This window comes from Hyla sarda, chromosome 7 (genome assembly GCF_029499605.1).
Source record: "Hyla sarda isolate aHylSar1 chromosome 7, aHylSar1.hap1, whole genome shotgun sequence".
In the NCBI taxonomy this organism is placed as follows: Eukaryota; Metazoa; Chordata; class Amphibia; order Anura; family Hylidae; genus Hyla; species Hyla sarda.
Genome location: NC_079195.1, coordinates 108,709,547 through 108,736,730, shown reverse-complemented (window position 1 = coordinate 108,736,730; position 27,184 = coordinate 108,709,547). Strand labels below are relative to the sequence as shown.

The window sequence follows — 27,184 nt, the reverse complement described above, 5'->3', positions numbered from 1 at the left end:
AACTTTCCGGAGCCAGTTGATATATACAATTTTTTTTTTTTGCCTGGAATACCCCTTTAAATAGAGATAAATATAGAGACATTAATATACTCAACATACAGGTATCCAGATATTACAGTATTAAGTATTATAATATGTAATTATTAAAAATATCACATTTTTTACACTAATAAGTCATTTGCCATGATTTGTTTCAGCTTCTTCAGTAGCCTCCAATTCATCAGAAACAGGCTTAGAGAGTGAGTATGTTGCTCCTATATAAAGTTTACAATAATGTCATTGAAATAATGCTGGATTACCCATGGCTCTTGCTGGGCTGGAGAATGCCCCCTGAACACTTTAGCTTTATTTACAGGTTCCCAAATAAGTTTATAAATTGATTTGTACACTTAAAAAAGTCTATAGAGATGAAAAAGGTTTTGTATAAAATTAAAAAGACTGCCCAAAACCGTGACTCTGTTGTCCATGGGTTACCTGATATTGCAACAAGAGGTAATGCATACCTTCATTAAAGGGGTTATCCAGGAAAAAACTTTTTTTTATATATATCAACTGGCTCCAGAAAGTTAAACAGATTTGTAAATTACTTCTGTTAAAAAATCTTAATCCTTTCAGTACTTTTTAGCTGCTGAAGTTGAGTTGTTCTTTTCTGTCTAAGTGCTCTTTGATGACACCTGTCTCCGGAACCACCCAGTTTAGAAGCAAATTCCCATAGCAAACCTCTTCTACTCTGTGCAGTTCCCGAGACAAGCAGAGATGTCAGCAGAGAGCACTGTTGCCAGGCAGAAAACAACAACTCAACTTCAGCAGCTGATAATTATTGAAAGGATTAAGATTTTTTAATAGACGTAATTTACAAATCTATATATAGAAAAAATGTTGCCCGGACCTTCCAAGGTAGTGTGATCAATTGTATATAGAAAATGGATTACTGGGTCGTGCTCCAATAATAATTCAAAACAATTTTTTATTGTTAAAATATATTCTAATACAGTGCATTACTCCTCACAGGGCCCGTGTGAGAAGAACACATATAATGTATATACAAATACAGACAATCTTAAAATATGAACAATTTTAAAATAAGAATAATCATAAAAGATCACTGCCATATAGAATTTCTCTATATGAGCAAAATATGACTTGATTCTATATGTTTCCCCACGGTGTTAAGCTGATGCAATGATACTTAGAATGCTTATGTGTCCTTTTAAATATAACCGTTTGTATCAAGTTAAATACTGTGTTACCGGTCCTGTGATGGAACAGATGAATTGGCTCGGACAGCTCTCGCTGAAGGCAGTTGAAGTTGTTCCTGTGCCTGAATGTGAGAACTGCAGACGGCGGTCTCAGATGGTGCTGTGGCTGTAAGTTGCAGAGTCCAGATGGTACGCGGTGGTGGTCGTCACAGGCTGGTGGTGCTGGCAGGCGCCGTTGGTATTTGAATGCCAGGAGACCGTTGGCGCTGGCAAGCGCTTGTGATGTCAATTTCCTCACCGCTGGACTTAGAGTAAGCCAGAGATCGCACGCTGAGTGAATGGAACTCGCCTCGTGTTAGTGGCGTGTGATGTCAGCTGAGCCGGAGCTAGAGATGTAGAATCAAGACCGGACACAAGCCTGGATCGGCTGCTGAGCAGAAAGTCCACAGTAAGTAGTCAGCTTACTCCGTGGGTAGTGGACACAGTTCATATAGAGCATAAATGCCAGTGGAAAAGACTAGGCGCATTTCAGGGTTCTCAAATGTGAACCTTTCCTCAGTAACTCCCCACGGAGTAAGCTGACTACTTACTGTGAACTTTCTGCTCATCAGCCGATCCAGGCTTGTGTCCGGTCCTGATTCTACATCTCTAGCTCCGGCTCAGCTGATGTCACACGCCACTAACACGAGGCGAGTTCCATTCACTCAGCGTGCGATCTCTGGCTTACTCTAAGTCCAGCGGTGAGGAAATTGACATCACAAGCGCTTGCCAGCGCCAACGGTCTCCTGGCATTCAAGTACCATCGGCACCTGCCAGCACCACCAGCCTGTGACGACCACCACCGCGTACCATCTGGACTCTGCAAGTTACAGCCACAGCACCATCTGAGACCGCCGTTATATGTGTTCTTCTCACACGGGCCCTGTGAGGAGTAATGCACTGTATTAGAATATATTTTAACAATAAAAAATTGTTTTGAATTATTATTGGAACACGACCCGGTAATCCATTTTCTATATACAATTGATCACACTACCTTGGAAGGTCCGGGCAACATTTTTTCTATATATATATTTTCTAGTTCTTGCAACTGTGGTATAGTTGCATGCCCTGTTGACCTCGGCTAGCGTTATTTATTAATTGTGATCTGCACTTACACTTTTTCTTTTCTCTTAATTTACAAATCTGTTTAACTTTCTGGAGCCAGTTGATATATAAAAAAAAAGTATTTTCCTAGAATACCCCTTTAATCCACTTAAAACTGTTCCAATATGCACATTAATGTGTAAATGAAAGTTTATCATTTAAAATAAAATAAAAATGAGTTCTGTATATTATCTTTATTCAAGTGCAGGCTCTATATTTTATGAGGATGAATTGCAATACCAGAAAGAGACCAATTGGGGAATTTATCATTGTCTGTGTAGATCAAGTTCTTTTAACCCCCATTTGCCTTGGCTTCGTCATGTGTACTTCCCCCACATTTATCAAAGAGGTGCACTTTTTTCATAAATTCAAAAATAACAAAACAGCTTAGCTGTAGACAAGTTTCTAAATGTGGCCCCGGCTGGTTTGAGGTTGCACAATAACTTGCAACAGTTTTGAAAAAGTCAGCAACTATTATAATATAAACGTATTGTGCTATAATTTGCCCTTTTTTTAATGAGTTTTGCTCCTTGCTCTTCTTTAACTACTTAAGGACTCAGCCCATTTTGGCCTTTAGGACTCAGACAATTTAATTTTTACGTTTTCATTTTTTCCTCCTCGCCTTCTAAAAATCATAACTCTTTTATATTTTCATCCACAGACTAGTATGAGGGCTTGTTTTTTGCGCGACCAGTTGTCCTTTGTAATGACATCACTCATTATATCATAAAATGTATGGCGCAACCAAAAAACACTGCGTTTTTCTTTTTAATTTCCCCACAAAAATAATTTTGCTAATTTTGGAAGGTTTCGTTTCACGCCGTACAATTTATGGTAAAAATTACATGTGTTCTTTATTCTGAGGGTCAATATGATTAAAATGATACCCATGATTATATACTTTTCTATTATTGTTGTGCTTAAAAAAAAATCACAAACTTTTTAACCAAATTAGTACGTTTATAATCCCTTTATTTTGATGACCTCTAACTTTTTTATTTTTCCGTATAAGCGGCGGTATGGGGGCTCATTTTTTGCGCCATGATCTGTACTTTTTTTTGATACCACATTTGCATATAAAAAACTTTTAATACATTTTTTATAATTTTTTTTAAATAAAATGTATCAAAAAAGTAGCAATTTTGGACTTTTTTTTTTTTCCGTTCACGCCGTTCACCATACGGGATCATTAACATTTTATTTTAATAGTTCGGACATTTACACATGCGGCGATACCAAATATGTCTATAAAAAAAAAATTTTTACGCTTTTTGGGGGTAAAATAGGAAAAAACGGACGTTTTACTTTTTTATTGGGGGAGGAGATTTTTCCCTTTTTTTTTACTTTTACTTTTACATTTTTTTACATTTTTTTTTACACTTGAATAGTCCCCATAGGGGACTATTCATATCAATACCATGATTGCTAATACTGATCTGTTCTATGTATAGGACATAGAACAGATCAGTGTTATCGGTCATCTCCTGCTCTGGTCTGCTCAATCTCAGACCAGAGCGGGAGACGCCGGGAGCCGGACGGAGGACGGCGTTTTGAATGATCGGATCCCCGCAGCAGCAGCAGCGCTGCGGGCGATCCGATCATTCATTCAAATCGCTCACTGCCGCAGATGCCGGGATCTGTATTGATCCCGGCACCTGAGGGGTTAATGGCGGACGCCCGCGAGATCGCGGGCGTCGGCCATTGCCGGCGGGTCCCTGGCTGCGATCAGCAGCCGGGATCAGCCGCGCATGACACGGGCATCGCTCCGATGCCCGCGGTTATGCACAGGACGTAAATGTACGTCCTGGTGCGTTAAGTACCACTGCACCAGGACGTACATTTACGTCCTGCGTCCTTAAGGGGTTAAAGGGGTACTCCGGTGAAAAACTTTTTTTTTTTTTAAATCAACTGGTGCCAGAAAGTTAAACAGATTTGTAAATTACTTCTATTAAAAAATCTTAATCCTTCCTGTACTTATTAGCTGCTGAATACTACAGCGGAAATTCTTTTCTTTTTGAAACACAGAGCTGTCTGCTGACATCATGAGCACAGTGCTCTCTGCTGACATCTCTGTCCATTTTAGGAACTTCCCAGAACAGCATATGCTTGCTATGGGTATTTCCTTTTACTCTGGCAGTTCCTAAAATGGACAGAGATGTCAGCAGAGAGCACTGTGCTTGTGATGTCAGCAGACAGCTCTGTGTTTCAAACGGAAAAGAATTTCCACTGTAGTATTCAGCAGCTAATAAGTACAGGAAGGATTAAGATTTTTTAATAGAAGTAATTTACAAATCTGTTTAACTTTCTGGCACCAGTTGTTTTTTTTTTTTTTTAAGTTTTTCACCGGAGTACCCTTTTAACTTCCTACTTCCCTCGTAAGCACCTGCCATCCTAGCTAAAAGTAGAAAGAAAATGCCTGGATATTTTTGTGTGAAACTGATCTCGTTTTGCTAAATAGTTTTCTCACAAAATGCTCTTGGTGCATATTGAACAATGCAGCTTGGGTCAAATTTGGACCAATAGGGTAAATAGTGTAAATATGTTGTAACATTTCTAAATGTATTCCATAGTTGTAGTGCAATATGTGTAATATGTATCTGTCTTCAAATTTTTTTCAGGAAATTCAAGGTCATTTCTCTTTGACATTTTTAGAAAAGGTAACTAAGTTTTTCAGATTTTTATATTAAACATAAATAATGTAAACAATCCAATACAAGTGTTACCTGGCACTGCTGCTTCACTAACAAATATCCCGCTAAGCTTCCCTGGTGTTCAGACCTTCCCGGTGCTCACATATAACAGTCCAAGGCATAATCCATACAAAACAATAAATAATGGAGCACTCACCGGGTCTTATGGAACCGCAGACTTCTTTATTGAATGCATGCTTGACAGTGTTCCTACATGTGCGGAAGAGCGGACAGATGGAGCGGGGTGGGGGAATGGGTTGGGCGACGGTCCGAATCACGCAATCTGTGCTTTGTCAGACCCCAGGGGCCTGACGAAGCACTGATTGGGCGATATGGACCGTCGCCCAACCCATTCCCCCACCTCGCTCCATCTGTCCGCTCTTCCGCACATGTAGGAACGCTGTCAAGCATACATTCAATAAAGAAGTCTGTGGTTCCACAAGACCCGGTGAGTGCTCCATTCTTTATTCTTTTGTATGGATTATAAATAATGTTAAGGCAAACACTTAGACAAACACCAACAACAATGCCTAAACAGATGCACAACCTTTTTTTGTTGTTGTGAAAAAAGGCTGTGTCCAGATGTTAGCTGCAAGTCAGCAGGGATTAAGGAAATCCATATCCACTTGGCATATTTGTCTTTGGTGTTTTTCCACTACTCTTTAGATGTTTTTGGGCTAAGTTGCAGTTTTTCAAAATTGCAGCACCTTAAAGATTTCCAGTGCTAAAAAAATGTATCTCCTATTCGAAGGATGGGAGATAAATGTCTGGTCACAGGGGGGTCCGGCAATCTCCGTATGGGACCCCGGCTCTGCGCCGCTAGAGCACGTTTCGTACCCAGCAAGTCAGCTGGTTGAAACACGGCCCCTCCATTCATCTCTATGGAAGAGAAAGGGACACAGGAACGCTGTGTCTCTGCCTCTTCCATAGAGATGATCAGAGAGGTGTGGTCGTAACAGCTGACATTCTGTGAGCGAAACGTCACACACAGCAGCTCAGCTAGGGTCAAGTCGGGCCCAATCCGGGAGATCGTGGGAGGTCCCAGCAGTTGGACACCCCATGATAAGACATTTATCCTTATAGGGGATACATATTTTAAGCACTGGACATATTCTTTAAGACTATGGTGTTTTTTCCACTGAAATCTTGGCATTTCTCTGCCATAGAAATGCAATTAAAAACACAATGTGGGTTTTGCATTGGCATTTTTTTCCAGGTATTTTTTTGTTTTTAATAAACAGTGAAAAAAAAGGGTTGAACACAGGAACAGAAAAAACATAATTTCCACACAAAGGTAAAAATGTCAATCAAAAGAATGCCAGTAAAACTGCAGAAGTTTTTCAGGTGTTTTTTATGACAAAAAAAGTAAAAACCTAACTTAAAGTGTAAACTATAATGTCTTTTTATCTGTCTATGTCTATCTGTCTATCTACAGTGGGTCAGAAAAGTATTTAGTCAGCCACCAATTGTGCAAGTTCTCCCACTTAAAAAGATGAGAGAGGCCTGTAATTTTCATCATAGGTATACCTCATCTATGAGAGACATAATGAGAAAAAAAATACATAAAATCACATTGTCTAATTTTTAAAGAATTTATTTCAACTTATGGTGGAAAATAAATATTTGGTCAATAACAAAAGTTAATCTCAATACTTTGTTATATACCCTTTGTTGGCAATGACAGAGGTCAAATGTTTTCTGTAAGTCTTCACAAGGTTTTCACACACTGTTGCTGGTATTTTGGCCCCCCATTCCTCCATGCAGATCTCCTCTAGAGCAGTGATGTTGTGGGGCAGTCGCTGGGCAACACAGACTTTGAACTCCTTCCAAAGGTTTTCTATGGGGTTGCAATCTGGGGACTGGCTAGGCCACTCCAGGACCATGAAATGCTTCTTATGAAGCCACGGGCAGTGTGTTTGGGATCATTGTCATGCTAAAATACCCAGCCACGTTTCATCTTCAATGCCCTTGCTGATAGAAGGAGGGTTTCACTCAAAATCTCACAATACATGGCCCCATTCATTCTTGCCTTTACACGGATCAGTTGTTTTGGTCCCTTAGCAGAAAAAGAACCCCAAAGCATGATCTGGAAGATTTATCAAAACCTGTCCAGAGGAAAAGTTGCTGAGTTGCCCATAGCAACCAATCAGATTGCTTCTTTCATTTCTGAAAAGGCCTCTGAAAAAATGAAAGAAATGATATGATTGGTTGCTATGGGCAGCTCAGCAACTTTTCCTCTGGACAGGTTTTGATAAATCCCCCCCTGATGTTTCCACCCCCATGCTTCACAGTAGGTATGGTGTTCTTGGATGCAACTCAGCATTCTTTCTCCTCCAAACACGACGAGTTGAGTTTTTACCAAAAAGTTCTACTTTGATTTCATCTGACCATATGACATTCTCCCAATACTATTATGGAACATCCAAATGCTCTCTAGAAAACTTCAGACAGGCCCCGACATGTACTGGCTTAAGCAGGGAGACACAGCTAGCACTGCATAATTTGAGTCCCTGACGGCCTAGTGTGTTACTGATGGTAGCCTTTGTTACTTTGATCTGCAGGTCATTCACTAGGTCCCCCATGTGGTTCTGGGATTTTTGCTCACCGTTCTTGTGATCATTTTGACACCATGCGGTGAGATCTTGCGTGGAGCCCCAGATCAAGGGAGATTATCAGTAATCTTGTATGTCTTCCATTTTCTACTAATTGTTCCCACAGTTGATTTCTTCACACCAAGCTGCTTGCCTATTGCAGATTCAGTCTTCCCAGTCTGGTGCAGGTCTACAATTTTGTTTCTGGTGTCCTTAGACAACTCTTTGATCTTGGCCATAGTGGAGATTGGAGTATGAATGTTTGAGGTTGTGGACAGGTGTCTTTCATACTGATAACAAGTTCAAACAGGTGCCATTAATACAGGTAACGAGTGGAGGACAGATGAGACTCTTAAAGAAGAAGTTACAGGTCTGTGAGTGCCAGAAATCTGGCTTGTTTGTAGGTGACCAAATACTTATTTTCCACCATAATTCGCAAATAAATTCTTTAAAAATCAGACAATGTGATTTTATGGATTTTTTTTTCTCATTATGTCTCTCATAGTTGAGGTATACGTATGATGAAAATTACAGGTCTCTCTCATCTTTTTAAGTGGGAGAACTTGCACAATTGGTGGAAGACTAAATACTTTTTTTCCCCCACTGCATCTATATATCTATCTATCTATGTAGGTGACAGAGAAAATACATTTATGTTTTTATTTATTTCTTTATAAGGACACTTCTTTCAAGGCAGAGACAGCGTGGATAGTCATGGCTCAAGAATGTTGCCTGAAGAAGGTATGCTCAGACATGTCATAATTCAAAATAATGATAGAAGGAAGAATTGGTTAACCCCTAAAATAATGATAGCTGAAAGCATTGATGAACCCCTAAAATAATGATAGAAGGAAGAATTCTTTAATTTCTAAACTAATGATAGAAGGAAGAATTGTTTAACCCCTAAAATAATGATAGAAGGAAGAATTGATTAACCCCTAACATAATGATAGAAGGAAGAATTGTTTAACCCCTAAAATAATGATAGGAGGAATTAATTAACCCCTAAAACAACGAAGGTAGCATTGATTAACCACTAAAAGCATGATAGAAGAAAGCATTGATGAACCCCTAAACTAATGATAGAAGTAAGAATTGATTAACCTCTAAAATAATGATAGAAGGAAGCATGAACTCCTTATAGGGGTTCTCCCTTGTTTATACTGTTTTTTTTTATTATGTTTGTGTGTTATGTGTGTATAAGTATGTGTTTTTTTTATGTGTGTTGTGATTATGTATATATGTATTTTCTTACCTTTTGTGAAGATCCGGAAGCTGGCCCCTTTTTCTTCCAGTGGCTTGCTGTGTACCTCGGCCTCCGCCATGTTGTGTTCGGTAAGTGGGATGTCGGGGTGTGTGTTCTTGCTTCTGTCCTTCCTATCTTCTGACGTCCGAGGCAATTCTTTTCTTCCTGTTTCTTCCGTGGCTCAGCGACTAATCTGTGGCCTCTTCCGGCGCATGCGCAGGTATTTTTTTTTTTTTTACCAACAAAGTTTTTTGTCTAATTGACAAACTGTCACGATTCGGCTGGCTGGAGGTGGACCCTCTGTGCCAGAGAGGGATTGGCGTGGACCGTGTCGGTGGACCGGTTCTAAGTTGCTACTGGTATTCACCAGAGCCCTCCGCAAAGAGGGATGGTCTTGCAGCGGCGGTAGCAACCAGGTCGTATCCACCGGCAACGGCTCAACCTCTCTGACTGCTGAGATAAGCGCGGTACAAGGGAGTAGACAAGAGCAAGGTCGGACGTAGCAGAAGGTCAGGGCAGGCAGCAAGGATCGTAGTCAGGGGCAACGGCAGGAGGTCTGGAACACAGGCTAGGAACACACAAGGAAATGCTTTCACTGGCACAATGGCAACATGATCCGGCAAGGGAGTGCAGGGGAAGTGAGGTATAAGTAGGGAAGTGCACAGGTGAAGGTACTGATTAAAACCTCATGCGCCAATCAGTGGCGCACCGGCCCTTTAAATCGCAAAGACCCGGCGCGCGCGCCCTAAGGAGCGGGGCCGCGCGCACCGGGACAGCACAGACGGGGAACGGGTCTGGTAAGCGAGTCGGGATGCGCATCGCGAGCGGGCGCGTCCCGCATTGCGAATCGCATCCCGGCTGGGAACATTATCGCAGAGCACCCGGTCGGCAGGTCTGACCGGGGCGCTGCGAATAGGAGAACGCTGTGAGCGCTCCGGGGAGGAGCGGAGACCCGGAGCGCTCGGCGTAACACAAACTGTCTGCTCTTGTGCGAAGCTACGCTATTAGCGTAGACCTAACGTACGCTACGCTGCTAGCGTAGCACTTGCGTGCTCGCGCTTGCGCAGACAGTTTGTAAATTAGACAAAAAAAACGTTATTGGTAAAAATAAAAATAAACTACCTGCGCATGTGCCGGAAGAGGCCGCAGACTTGTCGCTGAGCCACGGAAGAAACAGGAAGAAAAGATTCACCTCGGACTTCAGAAGATAGGAAGGACAGAAGCAAGAACACACTCCCCCGACATCCCACTTACCGAACACAACATGGCGGAGGCCGAGGTACACAGCAAGCCACTGGAAGAAAAAGGGGCCAGCTTCCGGATCTTCACAAAAGGTAAGAAAATACATATATACATAATCCCACCAAACATAAAAAAAACACATACTTATACACACATAACACACAAACATAATAACAAAAAACAGTATAAACAAGGGAGAACCCCTTTAAGGATTCAACCAATTTTGGTCTTAATTACTAAGCTCCATTTTTCACATGTGTTTCTTTATGTGGTAACAACTTTGGAATACTTTTACTTATGCAAGTGATCCTAAGATTGTTTTTTTTTTCTTGACATATTGTACTTAGAGTTAACCCCTTGGGGACGGAGCCCATTATAACCCTAAGGACGGGAGCAATTTTTGCAATTCTGACCCTGTCACTTTAAGCATTAATAACTCTGGGATGCTTTTACTTTTCATTCGGATTCCGAGTTTGTTATTTCGTGACGTATTCTTCTTTATATTAGTGGTAAATTTTTGTCGATACTTGAATATTTCTTGGTGAAAAATTCAAAAAATTTGATGAAAAAATTGAAAATTTTGCATTTTTCTAACTTTGAAGCTAGCTCTCTGCTTGTAAGGAAAACAGACATTCCAAATAAATTATATATTGATTCACAAATAAAATATCTCTACTTTATATTTTCATCATAAAGTTGACATGTTTTTGCTTTTGGAAAACATCAGAGGGCTTCAAAGTTCAGCAGCAATTTTCCAATTTTTCACAAAATTTTCAAAATCTGAATTTTTCAGGGACCAGTTCAGTTTTGAAGTGGATTTGAAGGGCCTTCCTATTAGAAATACCCCATTAATGACCCCATTATAAAAACTGAACCCCTCAAAGTATTCAAAATGACATTCAGAAAGTTTTTTAACCCTTTAGGTGTTTCACCGGAATAGCAGCAAATTGAAGGAGAAAATTCTAAATCTTCATTTTTTACACTCGAATGTTCTTGTAGACCCAGTTATTGATTTTTTACAATTTGTAACTCAATTTCTCTCGAGTAAGGAAATACCTCATATGTGTATGTCAAGTGTTCGTCGGGCACAGTAGAGGGCTCAGAAGGGAAGGAGCAACAATGGGATTTTGGATAGTGAATTTTTCAGAAATGGTTTTTGAGGGGCATGTCACATTTAGAAAGCCCCTATGGTGCCAGAACAGCAAAAAAAGAAAAACACATGGCATACTATTTTGGAAACTACACCCCTCAAGACATGTAACAAGGGGTCCAGTGAGCCTTAACACCCCACAGGTGTTTGACGACTTTTCGTTAATGTCGGGTGTGTAAATGAAAAAAAATTTTTTCACTAAAGTGCAGTTTTTTCCTCCCATATTTACCATTTTTACAAAGGGTAATGGGAGAAAATGCCCCCCAAAATTTGTAACCCCATCTCTTCTGAGTATGGAAATATCTCATGTTAGGGTATAAAATGCTCTGCGGGCAAACTACGGTGCTCAGAAGAGAAGGCGTCACATTTGGCCTTTGGAAAGCAAATTTTGCTGAAATGGTTTTTGGGGGGCATGTCACAATTAGGAAGCCCCTATGGTGCCAGAACAGCACGAAAAAAACACGAGGCCTACTATTTTGGAAACTGCACCCCTCAAGGAACGTAACAAGGGGTACAGTGAGCCTTAACACCCCACAGGTGATTGACGAACTTTCGTTAAAGTGGAACGTGAAAATGAAAAATTAGATTTTTAACACTAAAATGCTGGTGTTACCCCAAACTTTTTCATTTTCACAAGAAGTAATAGGAGAAAATGCCCCACAAAATTTGTAACCCCATTTCTCTTGAGTAAGGAAATATGTGGATGTAAAGTGCTCTGCGGGTGCACTAGAGGGCTCAGAAGGGAAGGAGCGACATTGGGCTTTTGGAGAGCGAATTTAGCTGAAATGGTTTTTGGGGGCATGTCACATTTAGGAAGCCCCCATGATGCTAGAAAAGTAAAAAAAAAAAAAAAAAAAACACATGGCAAACTATTTTAAAAACGACACCCTTTAAAAAGGGGTGCAGTGAGCATTTACACCCCACTGGCATTTGACAGATCTTTGGAATAGTGGGCTGTGCAAATGAAAAATTACATTTTTCATTTTTACGGACGACTGTTCAAAAAATCTGTCAGACACCTGTGGGGCGTAAATGCTCACTGCACCCCTTGTTACATTCCGTGAGGGGTGTAGTTTCCAAAATGGGGTCACATGTGGGGGGGGGGGGGGTCCACTGTTCTGGCACCATGGGGGCTTTGTAAACACACATGGCCTTAAATACCAGCCTAACTCTCTCTCAAAAAGCACGATGGCGCACCTTCTCTTCTGAGCATTGTAGTTCGCCCGCAGAGCACTTTACATCCACATATGGGGTATTTATATACTCAGAAGAAATGGGGTTACAAATTTTGGTGTTTTTTTTTCCTATTACCCCTTGTGAAAATGAAAAATTTGGGGTAACGCCAGCATTTCAGGGACATTTTTTTTATTTTTTTATTTTCATGTCCAACTTTAACGAAAATTTGCCAAAAACCTATAGAGTGTTAAGGCTCACTATACCCCTTGTTACATTCTGTGAGGGGTGCAGTTTCCAAAATGGGTCACTTGTGGGTGTTTTTTTTTTTGCGTTCATGTCAGAACAGCTGTAACGATCAGCCACCCCTGTGCAAATCACCAACTTAGGCCTCAAATTAACATAGCGCTCTCTCACTCGTGAGCCATGTAGTTTGTCTGCAGAGCATTTTATGTACACATATGGGGTATTTCCGTACTCAGAAGAAATAGCGTTAAAAATTTTGGGGGTCTTTTTCTCCTTTTACCTCTTGTGAAATGAATGTATGGGGCAACCCCAGCATGTTAGTGTATTTAAATTTTAATTTTTTACACACTAACATGCTGGGGTAGCCCCCCAACTTCACCTTTTCCTAACGCAATTTCTCCCGAGTACGGAAATACCCCATATGTGGCCCTAAACTCTTGCGACAGGGCTCTGAAGTGAGAGAGCGCCATGTGCTATGGCTATGGCTGTTCGGCAATACTGGGAGTTGTGGTTTTGCAAAAGCTGGAGGCTCTGTTTAGGAAACACTGCCGTATGAGACGTTTTACTATTTTTTTTGGGGGGGGGAGACGTGTAAGGGGGTGTATATGTAGTGTTTTACTTTTTATTATTTGTTAGTGTAGTGTAGTGTTTTTAGGGTACATTCACACGGGCGGGATTCACAGTAAGTTTTCCGCTAGGAGTTTGAGCTGTGGTGGAAAATTTGCCGCAGCTCAAACTTGTAGAAGGAAACCCACTGTAAACCTGCCCTGCACATTCACCAAGGGGGGGGGGGGGGCACCCCAAACCTTCAGCTGTGGCAAAATGACAACTCCCAGAATGCACTGACAGACCGTATATGCAGGGAGTTGTAGTTTTACAACAGCTGTAGACCCACTGGTGGGGAACCACTGAGTTAGAAAACCGACTCTAGCTCAGTGATTGCAGCTGTTGCAAAACTACAACTCCCAGCATGTACGGTCTGTCAGTGCATTCTGGGAATTGTAGTTTTGCAACAGCTGGAGGCACACGGGTTGGAATCACTGAGTTAGGAAACAGACTCTAGCTCGGTGTTTCACAACCAGTGTGCCTACAGCTGTTGCAAAACTACAATTCCCAGCATGCCCAGACAGTCAGGGATGCTGGGTGTGTAGTTCTGCAATATCAGGCCCTTCAAATGTTGCGGAACTACAACTCCCAGAATGCCTGGACAGTGTGGGTATGCTAGGAGTTGTAGTTATGCAACAACTGGGGAAGAACAGTTTGGAGACAGCTAAGTAGTGGTCTCCAAACTGTAGCCCTCCAGATTTTGCAAAACTACAACTCCAAGAATGTCCAGACTGTCCAGGCATGCTGGGAGTTGTAGTTCTGCAACACATGAAGGTCTAGATATTGCAGAACTACCCGCCCAGCATCCCTGACTGTCTGGCCATGCTGTGAATTGTAGTTTTGCAACATCTGGAGGGCTACAGTTTGGAGACCACCGTATAGTGGTCTCCAAACTGTGCCACTTCAGATGTTGCAAAACTACAACTCCCAGCATGCCCAGACAGTAAGTGCATGCTGAAAGTTGTAGTTTTCCAACATCTGGAGGACCACAGTTTAGAGACCACTACACAGTGGTCTCCAAACTGTGACCCTCCAGATGTTGCAAAACTACAACTCCCAGCATGCCCAGACAGCCTTTGGCTGTGTGGACATGCTGGTAGTTGTAGTTTTGCATCTTTTAGAAGGCCACAGAGAAGATCACTTACTGCGATCTTCACTGCAGCCTTCTGCACGCTGCACTTTCCGGCCGCACTCCTCCTTCGTTGATGCCGCCACTGCTCCAGGATGCCGCCTCCACAGGTCTGGGTAAGCCGGCCATGCTCCCCCCTCACTCCCCATGTTCCCCCCCCCCTTCCTCTGCCCCGACTTTGATCGGTGGGCAGAGCGGGGGAAATGAACTCTAACCCCCCCCCCCTCCTGCCATTGGTCGTCAGCCTGATCGACCAATGGCAGGGGATATGAGGGGGTGGCAACACTGCCACCTTGCTCCTATCCTTTAGGATGGTCGGAGCTGTGTCTGACAGCTCCAATCATTCTTATTTTCCGGGCGATTGGGTCACCAGTGACCCGATTGGCTCGGATTGCCGACAATCTCAGGTCTGAATTGACCTGCGATTTGCTGCGATCGCCAACATAGATATCAGCAGTCATCCCGGTCACCGCCCGGCGTATGCATACGCCCTCTGTCCCCAAGGAGTTAAAGGGGTTATCCAGCATAAGGTGATTTTAGTACATACCTGGCAGACAGTAATGGACATGCTAAGGAAGGATCTGCGCTTGTCCTGGGCTAAATGGCTATGCTGTGAGATTACCAGAACACCGTGGCTAGCTTTCTGTGAACTTGTATTTCCTGTTTTCAGTTTTCTTGTTTGCCTACAAATCCCACGATACCATTTTCCTCCTTCCCACACATCAGCTACCCCACCCAGTGAAACATAAATGAGCTGCAGACCTGTTGTCTTCAATCAGGGTGCCTACAGCTGTTGCATTAGTTGTAGATTGATCCCTCCACCCATTGAAGCAGACAGGCTCCCTATCATCAGCTGACTAGTGAGTCAGGTCTCGACCGCATTGCAAGCTGGGAAAAATCCGCGACAGCAGTCATTTTGTATGCTTTTAAAAATAAATATTGGGGTGAAAATCACAGAAGAATTGTGAGAAAACCGTCACACGCAGGTACAGACACTATTTTATGAACTACACTAACTTTACAGCCCCTGTAGCATAGTCAAATAAAAAAAATTCCCGGAATACCCCTTTAAAGGGGTACTCCAGTGGAAACCATTTTTTTTTTAAATCAACTGGTGCCAGAAACAGATTTGTTAATTACTTCTATTAAAAAAAATCTTAATCCTTCCAGTACTTATTAGCTGCTGAATACTACAGAGGAAATTATTTTCTTTTTGGAACACAGAGCTCTCTGCTGAATCACGAGCACTGTGCTCTTTGCTGACACCTCTGTCCATTTTAAGAACTGTCCAGAGCAGGAGAAAATCCCAATAGCAAACATACGCTGCTCTGGACAGTTCCTAAAATGGACAGATGTCAGAAGAGAGCACTGTGTTCGTTATGCTAGCAGAGAGCACTGTGTTGTAAAAAGAAAAGAATTTCCTCTATAGTATTTAGCAGCTAATAATTACTGGGAGGATTAAGATTTTTTTTTATAGAAGTAATTTACAAATCTAAAACCACTGAAGGAGGAGAGAGCACACCGTGCAGCTAAACATGCAGATATACGATACCGCTGGTGTACACTGGCAGCCTCCGGACCCGATAAATTACAAAGCAGCACCTGCGGGGTGCACACACTAGATAAAGTATCCAATAATACAATGAAAAAGAGGTAGCGTGCACTCTGAGCGCCCCTTACCGTCTTCGTCTATGCCGTGGTGATCCCGGACCTTGGGCCTGCAGCTGTTTACCCGCGGTGAGTGCACGCTACCTCTTTTTCATTGTATAATTTACAAATCTGTTTAACTTTCTGGCACCAGAAAAAAGTTTTCCACCGGAGTACCTCTTTAAGTGAACTTTTGAAAATGTCATTTTTGCTGGGCTCACAGAACTTTTCAAAAAAGTTTGATTTGCAATGAATAAGTTCTTTTTTTTTTGTTCATAATTCTTTATTTACCTATTTTCAATATAAGCAAACAACAAAAGCCCCCTACACAAAGCTGTGAATAAGTTCAGTGCAAACCAGCAATGCAATAACCCTTATAGAGGTTATATGCCATTAGGTGATTTTAGAACGTACCTGCCAAACAGTAATGGACATGCGCAGGAAGGATCTGTGCTTGTTTTGGGGTTAAAAACTATTTAATAATAGAAAAGTATGTAAACTTGGGTATCAAAGTGTGAGAACGGAACCGTCCAGAATTAGCTAAATTACGGTTTTCATTGAAATTTCCTCACACAAATACAAAATTTTGGGGTTTGCCGTACATTTTATGGTAAAACGAGAGGTGTCATTACAATATACAATTGGTAGCGCAAAAAACAAGCCCTCATATGAGTCTGTGGATGGAAATATAAAAGGGTAATGGATTTTAGAAGGCAAGGAGGAAAAAAATGAAAACGCTAAATAAAATTGGCCTGGTCCAAGGCCAAAATGAGCTTGGTCCTTAAGGGGCTAAGGAATGTCTTTGCAGAAGAGATTTACGTATTTAGTGTAAACATCATGAAAGTTCCTGTCCTACACATTAAGCCTTCAATCATAGAGCAGCAAAACGGATTATAACCAGGCACCACTGGGTGTAACGTATGTATACTGAGGGCTCCAATCACCTCACTTAATCCAGCATTCAAAGGAGTAATATACAAAACATATATCACTCGTTACTTCATGATTTTTATGGAAAGTTTCTCTTCAAACATTACAAAACAGCATATAAACAATTTCACAGCGGAGCAAGGAAAGATCACACCCACGTGAGCAGTGGCAAAGTTTTAAGGGCCTCCGCCCCCTTTGTCAAGTCCATATTTGTCAACCCACCACCACATTAAATACATCACAGTTCTCGCGAGATTTCAAATTCTGTAATAAAACAATATGTATAATATATAATGTTTGATGTATTACAATATAGTACGGGAATAGCAAAATTCACAAAAACTTTAAAAATTACTAATATCATTGATCCCATTCTATCAAGAAAATCATTTGTGCCATTTAAACAGTTAGGTAGTGTTTCACAATTTTTTTGAAGACAGCTATCTATGTACACTGTCAAAGGGTATAAGACTGAGTCAACCCCTGACACTCTCGGCGTCCTGGGGGCCAACTCATGTCCTTTTGGGAGAAGATATAGCATAGGAACAAGGGGATTTTCATTAATCAAAGCTTTTTAAATCTGTATTAATTAGTCCAGATAAAAATGCCTCTTCAAGTAATAAATCTATCTCACTTTTGATCTTCATCGTAGGGTCACCCGTCACCTTTCAACTTTACATACATATTTTCATCACTAAGGATAGGGGATAAGTTGGAGATCACGGGGGTCCGACCGATGGGGCCCCCTGCGATCTCTCTGTACGGGGGCCAGGCTCTCCGGCCAGATAGCGGGTGTTGACCACCACACAAAGCCCCCTCATGCCCCCTCAATACACATTTAAAGTGAGATCCCCAGGAAATTGAGAAAGAAAAGTACATTTGACACCAATGTAAATAGTGCTTTCTTAGAAAGTTTTTAGAAAGTTGTGATTAATGAAGTAAACAGTCAATGGAAGGTCGAAAAGGTATAAGTTAAGATCAAGTTAACGAAAGAAGAAAGATCAGCACTAGAAGAATTGAAAAAAGCAGATATAAAAAAAGCAGATAATGGGGGGGCAACGGTGGTGCAAGATAGAAGTCTGTACATGAGTGAGGCTTATAATCAATTAAAGGAGTAGTCCAATGGTGAACAACTTATCCCCTATCCTAAGGATAGGGGATAAGTTGCAGATCGTGGGGGGTCCGACCGATGGGGCCCCCTGCGATCTCTCTGTACGGGGGCCAGGCTCTCCGGCCAGATAGCGGGTGTAGACTACCACACGAAGCCCCCTCATGCCCCCTCAATACATCACTATGGCAGAGCCGGAGATGGCTGAAGGCAGCGCTCCGGCTCTGCCATAGAGTTGTATTGAGGGGGCATGTCGGCCGCCGCTTCGTGCGGAGGTCGACACGCCCCTTCCCGCGGGCTGTCTGGGCCCCGTATAGGAGATCGCGGGGGGCCCCAGCGGTCGGACCCCCCGCGATCTGCAACTTATCCCCTATCCTTAGGATAGGGAATAAGTTGTTCACCATTGGACTACTCCTTTAATTGATTATAAGCCTCACTCATGTACATACTTCTATCTTGCACCACCGTTGCCCCCCCATTATCTGCTTTTTTTATATCTGCTTTTTTGAATTCTTCTAGTGCTGATCTTTCTTCTTTCGTTAACTTGATCTTAACTTATACCTTTTCGACCTTCCATTGACTGTTTACTTCATTAACCACAACTTTCTAAAAACTTTCTAAGAAAGCACTATTTAAATTGGTGTCAAATGTACTTTTCTTTCTCAATTTCCAGGGGATCTCACTTTAAATGTTCTTTATAAAGGGCAAAACATAATGGTACTTTCCCCTGTATGGCATGTGAGAACTGTTCAGGAAATATTAAGGGTAAAAAAAAAAAGCTCATCCTATGAAAGTCATGACCTTCCCTGTTTAGGGTTGGTACTCCTGTGACAGGAAGCAGGTTATTTTTTGATCAAATGTCAGTGTGGGCAGGTGTTCATCGGTCAAACATCTCGACTGATTAAAATGAGATTGAATGAACACAAAAGCACCATTAGAAACTATCTAAAAAGAAAACATGAGGGGAAAATAAAAGGAAAGGGTGAAATGTTTGGTGAGAAAACCTTAGCTAAGCATTTATGTGAAAAGGGCAACCAAATTAATGATTTAAGATGGATAGAAGGAATTATCCATGGATTAGAAGGAATAGAAGAAGTTGACAGTGAACAGGTACAAAAAAAGCTCCTGCAGCATGAGTTTTTTTTTAATACATTGCAGCCACACAGGATTAGAGATGAGCGAATCGAAGTTGACGAACCCGAATTCGTTACGAATTTCATGAAAAATTCGATTCGCAAGGAATGCGAATATCGCCGCGATTCGATCGCACGAATCGCTTCATTAAACTCCATTTTACAGCGTTCCAGGCTATTGGGGACCTAAGATGACCGAGCCACATGTGAGTACATGGGGCAGGGGATTATGGGAGGGCGGGAAACAGCGGCGGGAATGAAGGTAGGCGGGCTGACCCTGAATCACATGTGAGATGCAGCCTATCAGTGTTCACTGACCCCTGTGATGTCACAGCCCTTATATAATCGGCGGCCATCTTGCCTCTCTAAATTTCATCTATGCACTCAGATGGAGAGGACGGGACTGCGTGTGTGTGAATAGCTCATACCACAGCGTTACACTGCAACAGCTAGTCACATCAGCATTAGGGAAAGGCAGGAGTGCAGAGTGCTGTGCTGTTACACTGAGAAGGATCATTGATTGCTAAACCTCCTATTCACGTTATTGAGCATTGCAGCAGAGAGGGGCAGATAGCTGTCAGCTGCCTCATACAGATCTCCAAGCTGCCTGAACTTTCTGAAGCATCTCATCTCCTCATTGTTCAGCCCAATTGAGTTTATTTTTATTTGCTCCACAAATCTTCTGCTGCTCAGAATTGTGTGACAGAGTGCAATTTAGGGTTTAATCCCTGGATTTTTTTTTTTTGTGATGCTGCACTGTTGGGTCCTGCTGCTGTTCAGAAATACGTGATTTTTCAGTAGACTGTAGTCCATTTGTACCATTTTGTACCTGTTAATCTGTCAATGGGCTGGCTACATACTGTGCAAGTCCAAACAATAGTATTCACCGGCGTTTTTTTTTTTTTTCTAACTAGTTTTTTCTGCGTACAGTTATGCATATATAACTGCCCTCATCAGTGCATACCGCATAGGTACATGCAAATATTGTACCATTTAGTACCTGTTAAGCTGTCAAGGTGCTCCATACCGACAAAGTCCAAACAATAGCATTCACTGGCTGGTGTTTTACAAAAATACAGATTTTTTTCTGTGCATAGTTAGGCATATTACTGCCCTCATCAGTGCATACCGCATAGGTACATCCAAGTATTGTACCATCTAGTACCTGTTAAGCTGTCAAGGTGCTCCATAACATCAAAGTCCAAACAATAGTATCCACCGGCTGGTGTTTTACAAAAATACAGATTTTTTTCTGCTAATAGTTAGGCATATTACTGCCCTCATCAGTGCATACCGCATACGTGCATCCAAGTATTGTACCATTTAGTACCTGTTAAGCTGTCAAGGTGCTCCATACCGTCAACGCAAAACAATAGTATCCACCGGCTGGTGTTTTACAAAAATAGAGATTTTTTTCTGTGTATAGTTAGGCATATTACTGCCCTCATCAGTGCATACCGCATATGTACATCGAAGTAGTGTACCATTTATTACCTGTTAATCTGTCAAGGTGCTCCAAACCATCAAAGTACAAAGAATAGCATTCACCGCCTAGTGTTTTACAAAAATACAGAGTTTTTCTGCGCATAGTTATGCATATTACTGCCCTCATCAGTGCAGACCGCATATGTGCATCCAAGTATTGTACCATTTAGTACTTATTAAGTTGTCAAGGTGCTCCATACTATCAAAGTCCAAACAATGGTATCCACCGGCTGGTGTTTTACAAAAATACAGTTTTTTTCTGCTAATAGTTAGGCATATTACTGCCCTCATCAGTACATACCGCATATGTACATCCAAGCTGTCAATGTGCTCCATACCGTCAAAGTCCAAACAATAGCATTCACCGGCTGGTGTTTTACAAAAATACAGATTTTTTTCTGCTAATAGTTAGGCATATTACTGCCCTCATCAGGGCATACCGCATACGTACATCCAAGTATTGTACCATTTAGTACCTGTTAAGCTGTCAAGGTGCTCCATACTGTCAAAGTCCAAACAATAGTATTCACCGGCTGGTGTTTTACAAAAATACAGAGTTTTTTCTGCATATAGTTACGCATATTACTGCCCTCATCAGTGCATACCGCATAGGTACATCCAAGTATTGTACCATCTAGTACCTGTTAATCTGTCAAGGGCCTACATACTGTGAAAGGACAGCCGTAAGTAATCACCTGCTGCTGTTCTAGACAAATACTGTTTAAAGAGTAGTGTAGCGTATTGTAATACCCTCATAAACGCACTAAGTATGTCAGGCAGAGAAGTGCCAGGACGTGCAGAGAGGTGTGGCAGAGGCCTAAATACTTCAGGCAGAGTTGGCAGCAGACTTGGGGCGAGTCGCAGCGAGAGGCCTTAGCTCCTGTCATCAGCCAGCGGTCTTGTCTTCACCAGCAACCCATCTGCCGATTGGTTAACACGCTCATCCACATCATCACAAGTGACATCTCACACCCCCAGTCAACAGTTGGTGGGTTCCTCAGACACAACCCTCAGTTGGCATGGCCCAGGAGCAGTCCCTGTCCTCCCATTACCTTTGTCCTATGCTGTACCCTCTCCTAAAGAAGTATCTTATGCTGTGGGTTCAGCTCCACAATTTACTGAGGATGATCTAATAGAGGACAGTCAGCAGCTACTGGACAAGCAAGAAGGGGAGGAGACATGCGCCGCGTGCTCCGCTAGGCGGCCAAGTAGTGATGCGGAGAGTGACGTGATAGGCGGTGTTGCAAGGGTTCAGGGTCCTGAAGCAGACACTGTTGGGGAACCTGAGGAGGACATCAGTGACGTGCACACAACTGTTGATGATGATGAAGCCGATCGCAATTGGGAGCCGGGTGCAGAAGGGGCTTCATCATCATCAGGAGAAGAGAGTTTCAGGTTGCCCTTGAGGCAGCAAGGCGGTAGCACGGTTGGCAGTCAGCGTGGTGGCAGGAGCGGAAATTCAGGAGCCAAATGTGCCCGGGGGAGACCACCAGGCCCGGACTGGCCTAGCGAGATACCGGGAATTTTCCTGGTGGGCCGCCAGCCCTGGGGCCGCTTTGCAGCTTTGCAGGGATTAACGTACGGGCACCAGGCCCCTACATAAAAATAGGCCCAGCGGCCTGCACAGGCGGCCCGCATAGGCTACCCAGCACCCACGATACATATCTTAACAGAAGAAGAGGGCCGGCCCTGCACTGTCCCAGGCCGGCCCTGCTTCTTACTTATGGCCCTGGGTTTAGGCCCGGCTCTATAACTAGGCGCATAGGGGCGGCCAGGTCCACAGCCCGCAGTCCGGGGAGGGGGGGGGTGGGGTGGAAAATTTGCTGCCCGCTCCAGTCTGCGTCCGCCCGCTCTGTCTGCCTGTATGCTCTGCCCCCCCCCCCTGCTTCTCCGTAGCCCTGGGAACGCAGGGGAGTCACGTGCGGCGTCACGTGTGGCATCATTCCCCCTGCGTCTTCACTCCGAAAAGCTGGGAGCCCGGCACTGCTGCTGAGCGCGGGACGGATCTGCGTGTGATTAAGGTAAGCATGGGCTGCGGAGGGTAGGCTGAGGAGAACAAAAGAATAAGGTTGGCGTGCAAGGGGGGGGGGGTTAGGAGACTGAGGAGAGGGGGGGGTGTTCTATATGTATTATTGATGGGGGGAGGCCTGGGGTGAAGAACAAGGAGGAAGGGGTGTTTAATTATGATTGATGAGGGGACGCTGGGGGGTTAGGACCAAGGATGAGGAGGGGGGTGTATATTTATGATTGATGGGGGGGAGGCTGGGGGGTTAGGACCAAGGATGAGGAGGGGGGTGTATATTTATGATTGATGGGGGGGAGGCTGGGGGGTTAGGAACAAGGATGAGGGGGGGGGTGTATATTTATGATTGACGGTGGGGGGGTTAGGACCAAGGATTAGGGGGGGGGTGTATATTTATGATTGATGGGGGGGAGGCCGGGGGGTTAGGACCAAGGATGAGGGGGGGTGTATGTTTATGATTGATGGGGGGAGGCTGGGGGGTTAGGACCAAGGATGAGGGGGGGTGTATATTTATGATTGATGGGGGGGGTTGGGGGGTTAGGAACAAGGATAAGGGGGGGTGTATATTTATGATTGAAGGGGGGAAGGCTGGGGGGTGTTGGTGAGGATAACAAGGATCCGGGGGTTTGGGGAGGTGTGAGGCTGAGGAAACCAAGGATAAGGGGGAGGTGTTTATGCATGATTAATAGATGCGGGTTCCAAAGAATATGGGATAAGTTATAGATTGTGGGGGGGTCAGAGCGCTGGGACCCGCGATCTCCAGTACGGGCCTTGGCAGTCAGCTGGAAAAGAGGCCGCACGAAGTGTCGGCCGACATACCCCTCCGTATACTCCATAGAGATACATGGAGGGAGCGTGCCGACCACGGCTTCCTGTGGGGTCAGACGTCAGCTTCTGGCATACTGACTGGGCCCCCGTGCAGGAGGTCGTGGGGGGCCTCAATGCTTGGACCCCCCGCAATCTATAACTTATCCCCTATCCAAAGGCTAATCCAAAGACTAATGGCAGTATTATGTTTAGGGCACAGTGCATGGAAGTATTATATTCAGGGCACAGTGTATGGCAGTATTATATTCAGGGCGTAGTGTATGGCAATACTATATTCAGGGCATAGTGTATGGCAGTATTATATTCAGGGCGCAGTTTATGGCAGTATTATATTCAGGACGCAGTGTATGGCAGTATTATATTCAGGGCGCAGTGTTTGGCAGTATTATATTCAGGGCGCAGTGTATGGCAGTATTATATTCAGGGCGCAGTGTATGGCAGTATTATATTCAGGGCACAGTGTATGGCAGTATTATATTCAGGGCGCAGTGTATGGCAGTTTTATATTCAGGGCGCAGTGTATGGCATTATTATATTCAGGGCGCAGTGTATGGCAGTATTATATTCAGTGGGTGCAGTGTGTGGCAGTATAATATTCAGGGTGCAGTGTATGCCAGTATTATATTTGGGGCGCAGTGTATGCCAGTATTATATTCAGGGCTCAGTGTATGGCAGTATTATATTTGGGGTGCAGTGTATGCCAGTATTATATTCGGGGCTCAGTGTATGGCAGTATTATATTTGGGGCACAGTGTATGGCAGTATTATATTCAGGGCTCAGTGTATGGCTGTATTATATTCAGTTGGTACAGTGTGTGGCAGTATTACATTCAGTGGGTGCAGTGTGTGGCAGTATTTTATTTAGGGCACAGTATCTGGCAGTATTATAATGATTATTGTCATCACACAGAGGATGAGGATCTGCTGACATAGTGAGGAGACAATGAAGTTTGGGCCTCAGACTCTGCAGAGAAGATGGAGCTGGAAGAAGACCTGGCATCCCGACCAGAGGAAAAGGAACGACAACAGAGAAGACATCAATCAGGTCAGTGATATCATTGTGTATTCTCCTGACTGTCTCATCACTGCTGTAATTTGTAAGTTCTGCAGTGATAATGGGGACACTGTACTCCAATCTGTGGCCTTCAGCTGTTACAAAACTGCATACCATAATGCCTGAGGCTCCAGACATGATGGGAGTTGTAGCTTTGCAACAGCTGGAGAGCAACTTGAAGCGAGGTGATTGGTGGAGGTCCCAGCATTCAGACCCCACCAAAAAAAAAATGGACTGCTTATTCTTAAATGTCAGGGTGTATTTTTGGTCCCAGTCCAAACCCCCTTAAAAAAAGTCGCAAATATAAGCCAGGTCAGACCTGGCTTACCAAACGTGCTGTAGCATTTTAAAAAAGGTGCACAAAAAGTCGCAAACTGCTACTTTTTGTACAACTTTTTGTGAAGCTCCTCTCCCTGGCCATCTACCCGCATCTACCTCCCACTGGCTTGCTGGTAGAACTACAACCCCTAGCATGTCCTCACTGTAAGAGCATGCTGGGAGTTTAGTCTTCCAACAGCTAGCTGGGGTGTGGCTATGTTTTTCTACTTGAGGATTGGGGGGGGGGGGGTGACGTGACTTCTAAGCGCAGCCCACCATGTCGGAGTTCGCTGTGCCACCGAGAAGTGCGCCCGCCGCCCTGCTCTCTCTCGTACAGGCCCTGCTTGTCCTCAGGTACAGATCCCTACTTGTCCTCCATGTAAAGAGCCCTGCTTGTCCTCCATGTAAAGAGCCCTGCTTGTTGTCAGTGTACAGAGCCCTGCTTGTCCTCAGTGTACAGAGCCCTGCTTGTCCTCATTGTACTGAGCCCTGCTTGTCCTCAGTGTACAGAGCCCTCCTTGTCCTCAGTGTACAGAGCCCTGCTTGTCGTCGGTGTACAGAGCCCTGTTTGTGGTCGTGTACAGAGCCCTGTTTGTGGTCGGTGTACAGAGCCCTGCTTGTGGTCGGTGTACAGAGCCCTGCTTGTCGTCGGTGTACAGAGCCATGCTTGTCCTCTGTGTACAGAGCCCTGCTTGTCCTCGGTGTACAGTGCCCTGCTTGTCCTCGGTGTACAGAGCCCTGCTTGTCTTCAGTGACTGCACCTAATGTGGGGAGCTATACTGCACCTAATGTGGGGAACTGTACTGTACCTAATGTGGGGGAACTATACTGCACCTAATGTGGGGAACTGTACTGCACCTAATGTGGGGAACTATACTGCACCTAATGTGAGGGACTTTACTGCACCTAATGTGGGGAACTATACTGCACCTATTGTGGGGGAACTATGCTGCACCTAGTGTGGGGGAACTATGCTGCACCTAGTGTGGGAGAACTATACTGCACCTAGTATGGGGGAACTATACTGCACCTAATGTGGGTGGAACTATACTGCACCTAATGTGGGGGAAGTACTGCACACCTAATGTGGGGGAACTATACAGCACCTAATGTGAGGGAATTATACTGCACCTAATGTGGGGAACTATACTGCACCTAATGTGGGGGGAACTATACTGCACCTAATGTAGGGGAACTATACTGTACCTAATGTTAGGGACTATACTGCACCTAATGTGGGGGAAATATACTGCACCTAATGTGGGGAAACTATACTATTTTTGCTCTTTATATATGTCTTATCTATAAATAAGGCACTCTTCAAATATGCTTTAAAATGCATGATTTTACCTTTTATGAACAAGAAAATGACGACGCGCTGGTATAATGACGCAACACTAAGGGGCTGGTATGTAATTTTTCCAGGGCTGGCTTTCACGCCGAGTCCGGCCCTGGAGACCACCTGCTTCGCGGCAGCCTACCTTTCCGGGAGGTAGTGGAACAGGGGTTCCTGGAGACGGTGCCAGTAGCAGTCAATTAGTGCAGACTGCGGGTGGGAAAATCAGCTACTCGCCGGTGTGGAAGTTTTTCATAAGGCATCCGGAGGAGGTTCACGTAGCCACATGCAAGATCTGTCGGCAGAAGGTGAAGCATGGCCAGGGTCCCAATGTCGGCACCACGGCCCTGTGTCAACACATGCTTTGCCACCATAAAGCGGCCTGGGAGAACCGTGGCTCCGATGTAGTTGTCCAGCTTGCTGCATCACCCAGTGGCCATCCGCTCCCTCCTTCATCCAGCCAAGGCTTCACCACCTCAGCCGAAGGGAGCTGTGTGTCAAACCCTCCTTCTGTCGCTCCTGTTTCTCCCGCTTTTAGTCAGCCATTCCGCCAACAATCCATCGGCGAAGCCGTGTCCAAGAGACAACAGTACGCGCCCACTCATCCAACGGCGCAGAAGTTGAATGTGCTCCTGTCCAAGTTGCTGGTGTTGCAGTCCCTCCCTTTTCAAGTGGTGGACTCTGCACCTTTCAGAGAATTGATGGCTTGTGCCGAGCCGAGGTGGAGAGTCCCAAGCCATCATTTCTTTGCGAAGAAGGCAGTACCAGCCCTGCATAAGTTTGTACAAGAGAAGGTGGGCCAGTCCTTGAGCCTGTCAGTGTGTTCAAAAGTGCATGGCAGTGCCGACGTGTGGAGCTGTAACTACGGGCAGGGACAATACTTGTCTTTCACGGCTCACTGGGT

At 43.9% G+C, this 27,184-nt stretch overlaps 1 protein-coding gene across 1 annotated transcript in view; it reads left to right on the top strand.

The window, feature by feature from the left end:
* Nucleotides 1-27,184, top strand: part of LOC130281706 (uncharacterized) — a 189,027-nt gene that overhangs the window by 30,641 nt on the left and 131,202 nt on the right. Inside the window, exons 4-6 of the mRNA XM_056529220.1 lie at nucleotides 198-239; nucleotides 4,964-5,002; nucleotides 8,305-8,367. Of these exons, the coding sequence (XP_056385195.1) occupies nucleotides 198-239; nucleotides 4,964-5,002; nucleotides 8,305-8,367 (144 nt within the window). The remainder of the gene's footprint in view (nucleotides 1-197; nucleotides 240-4,963; nucleotides 5,003-8,304; nucleotides 8,368-27,184) is intronic.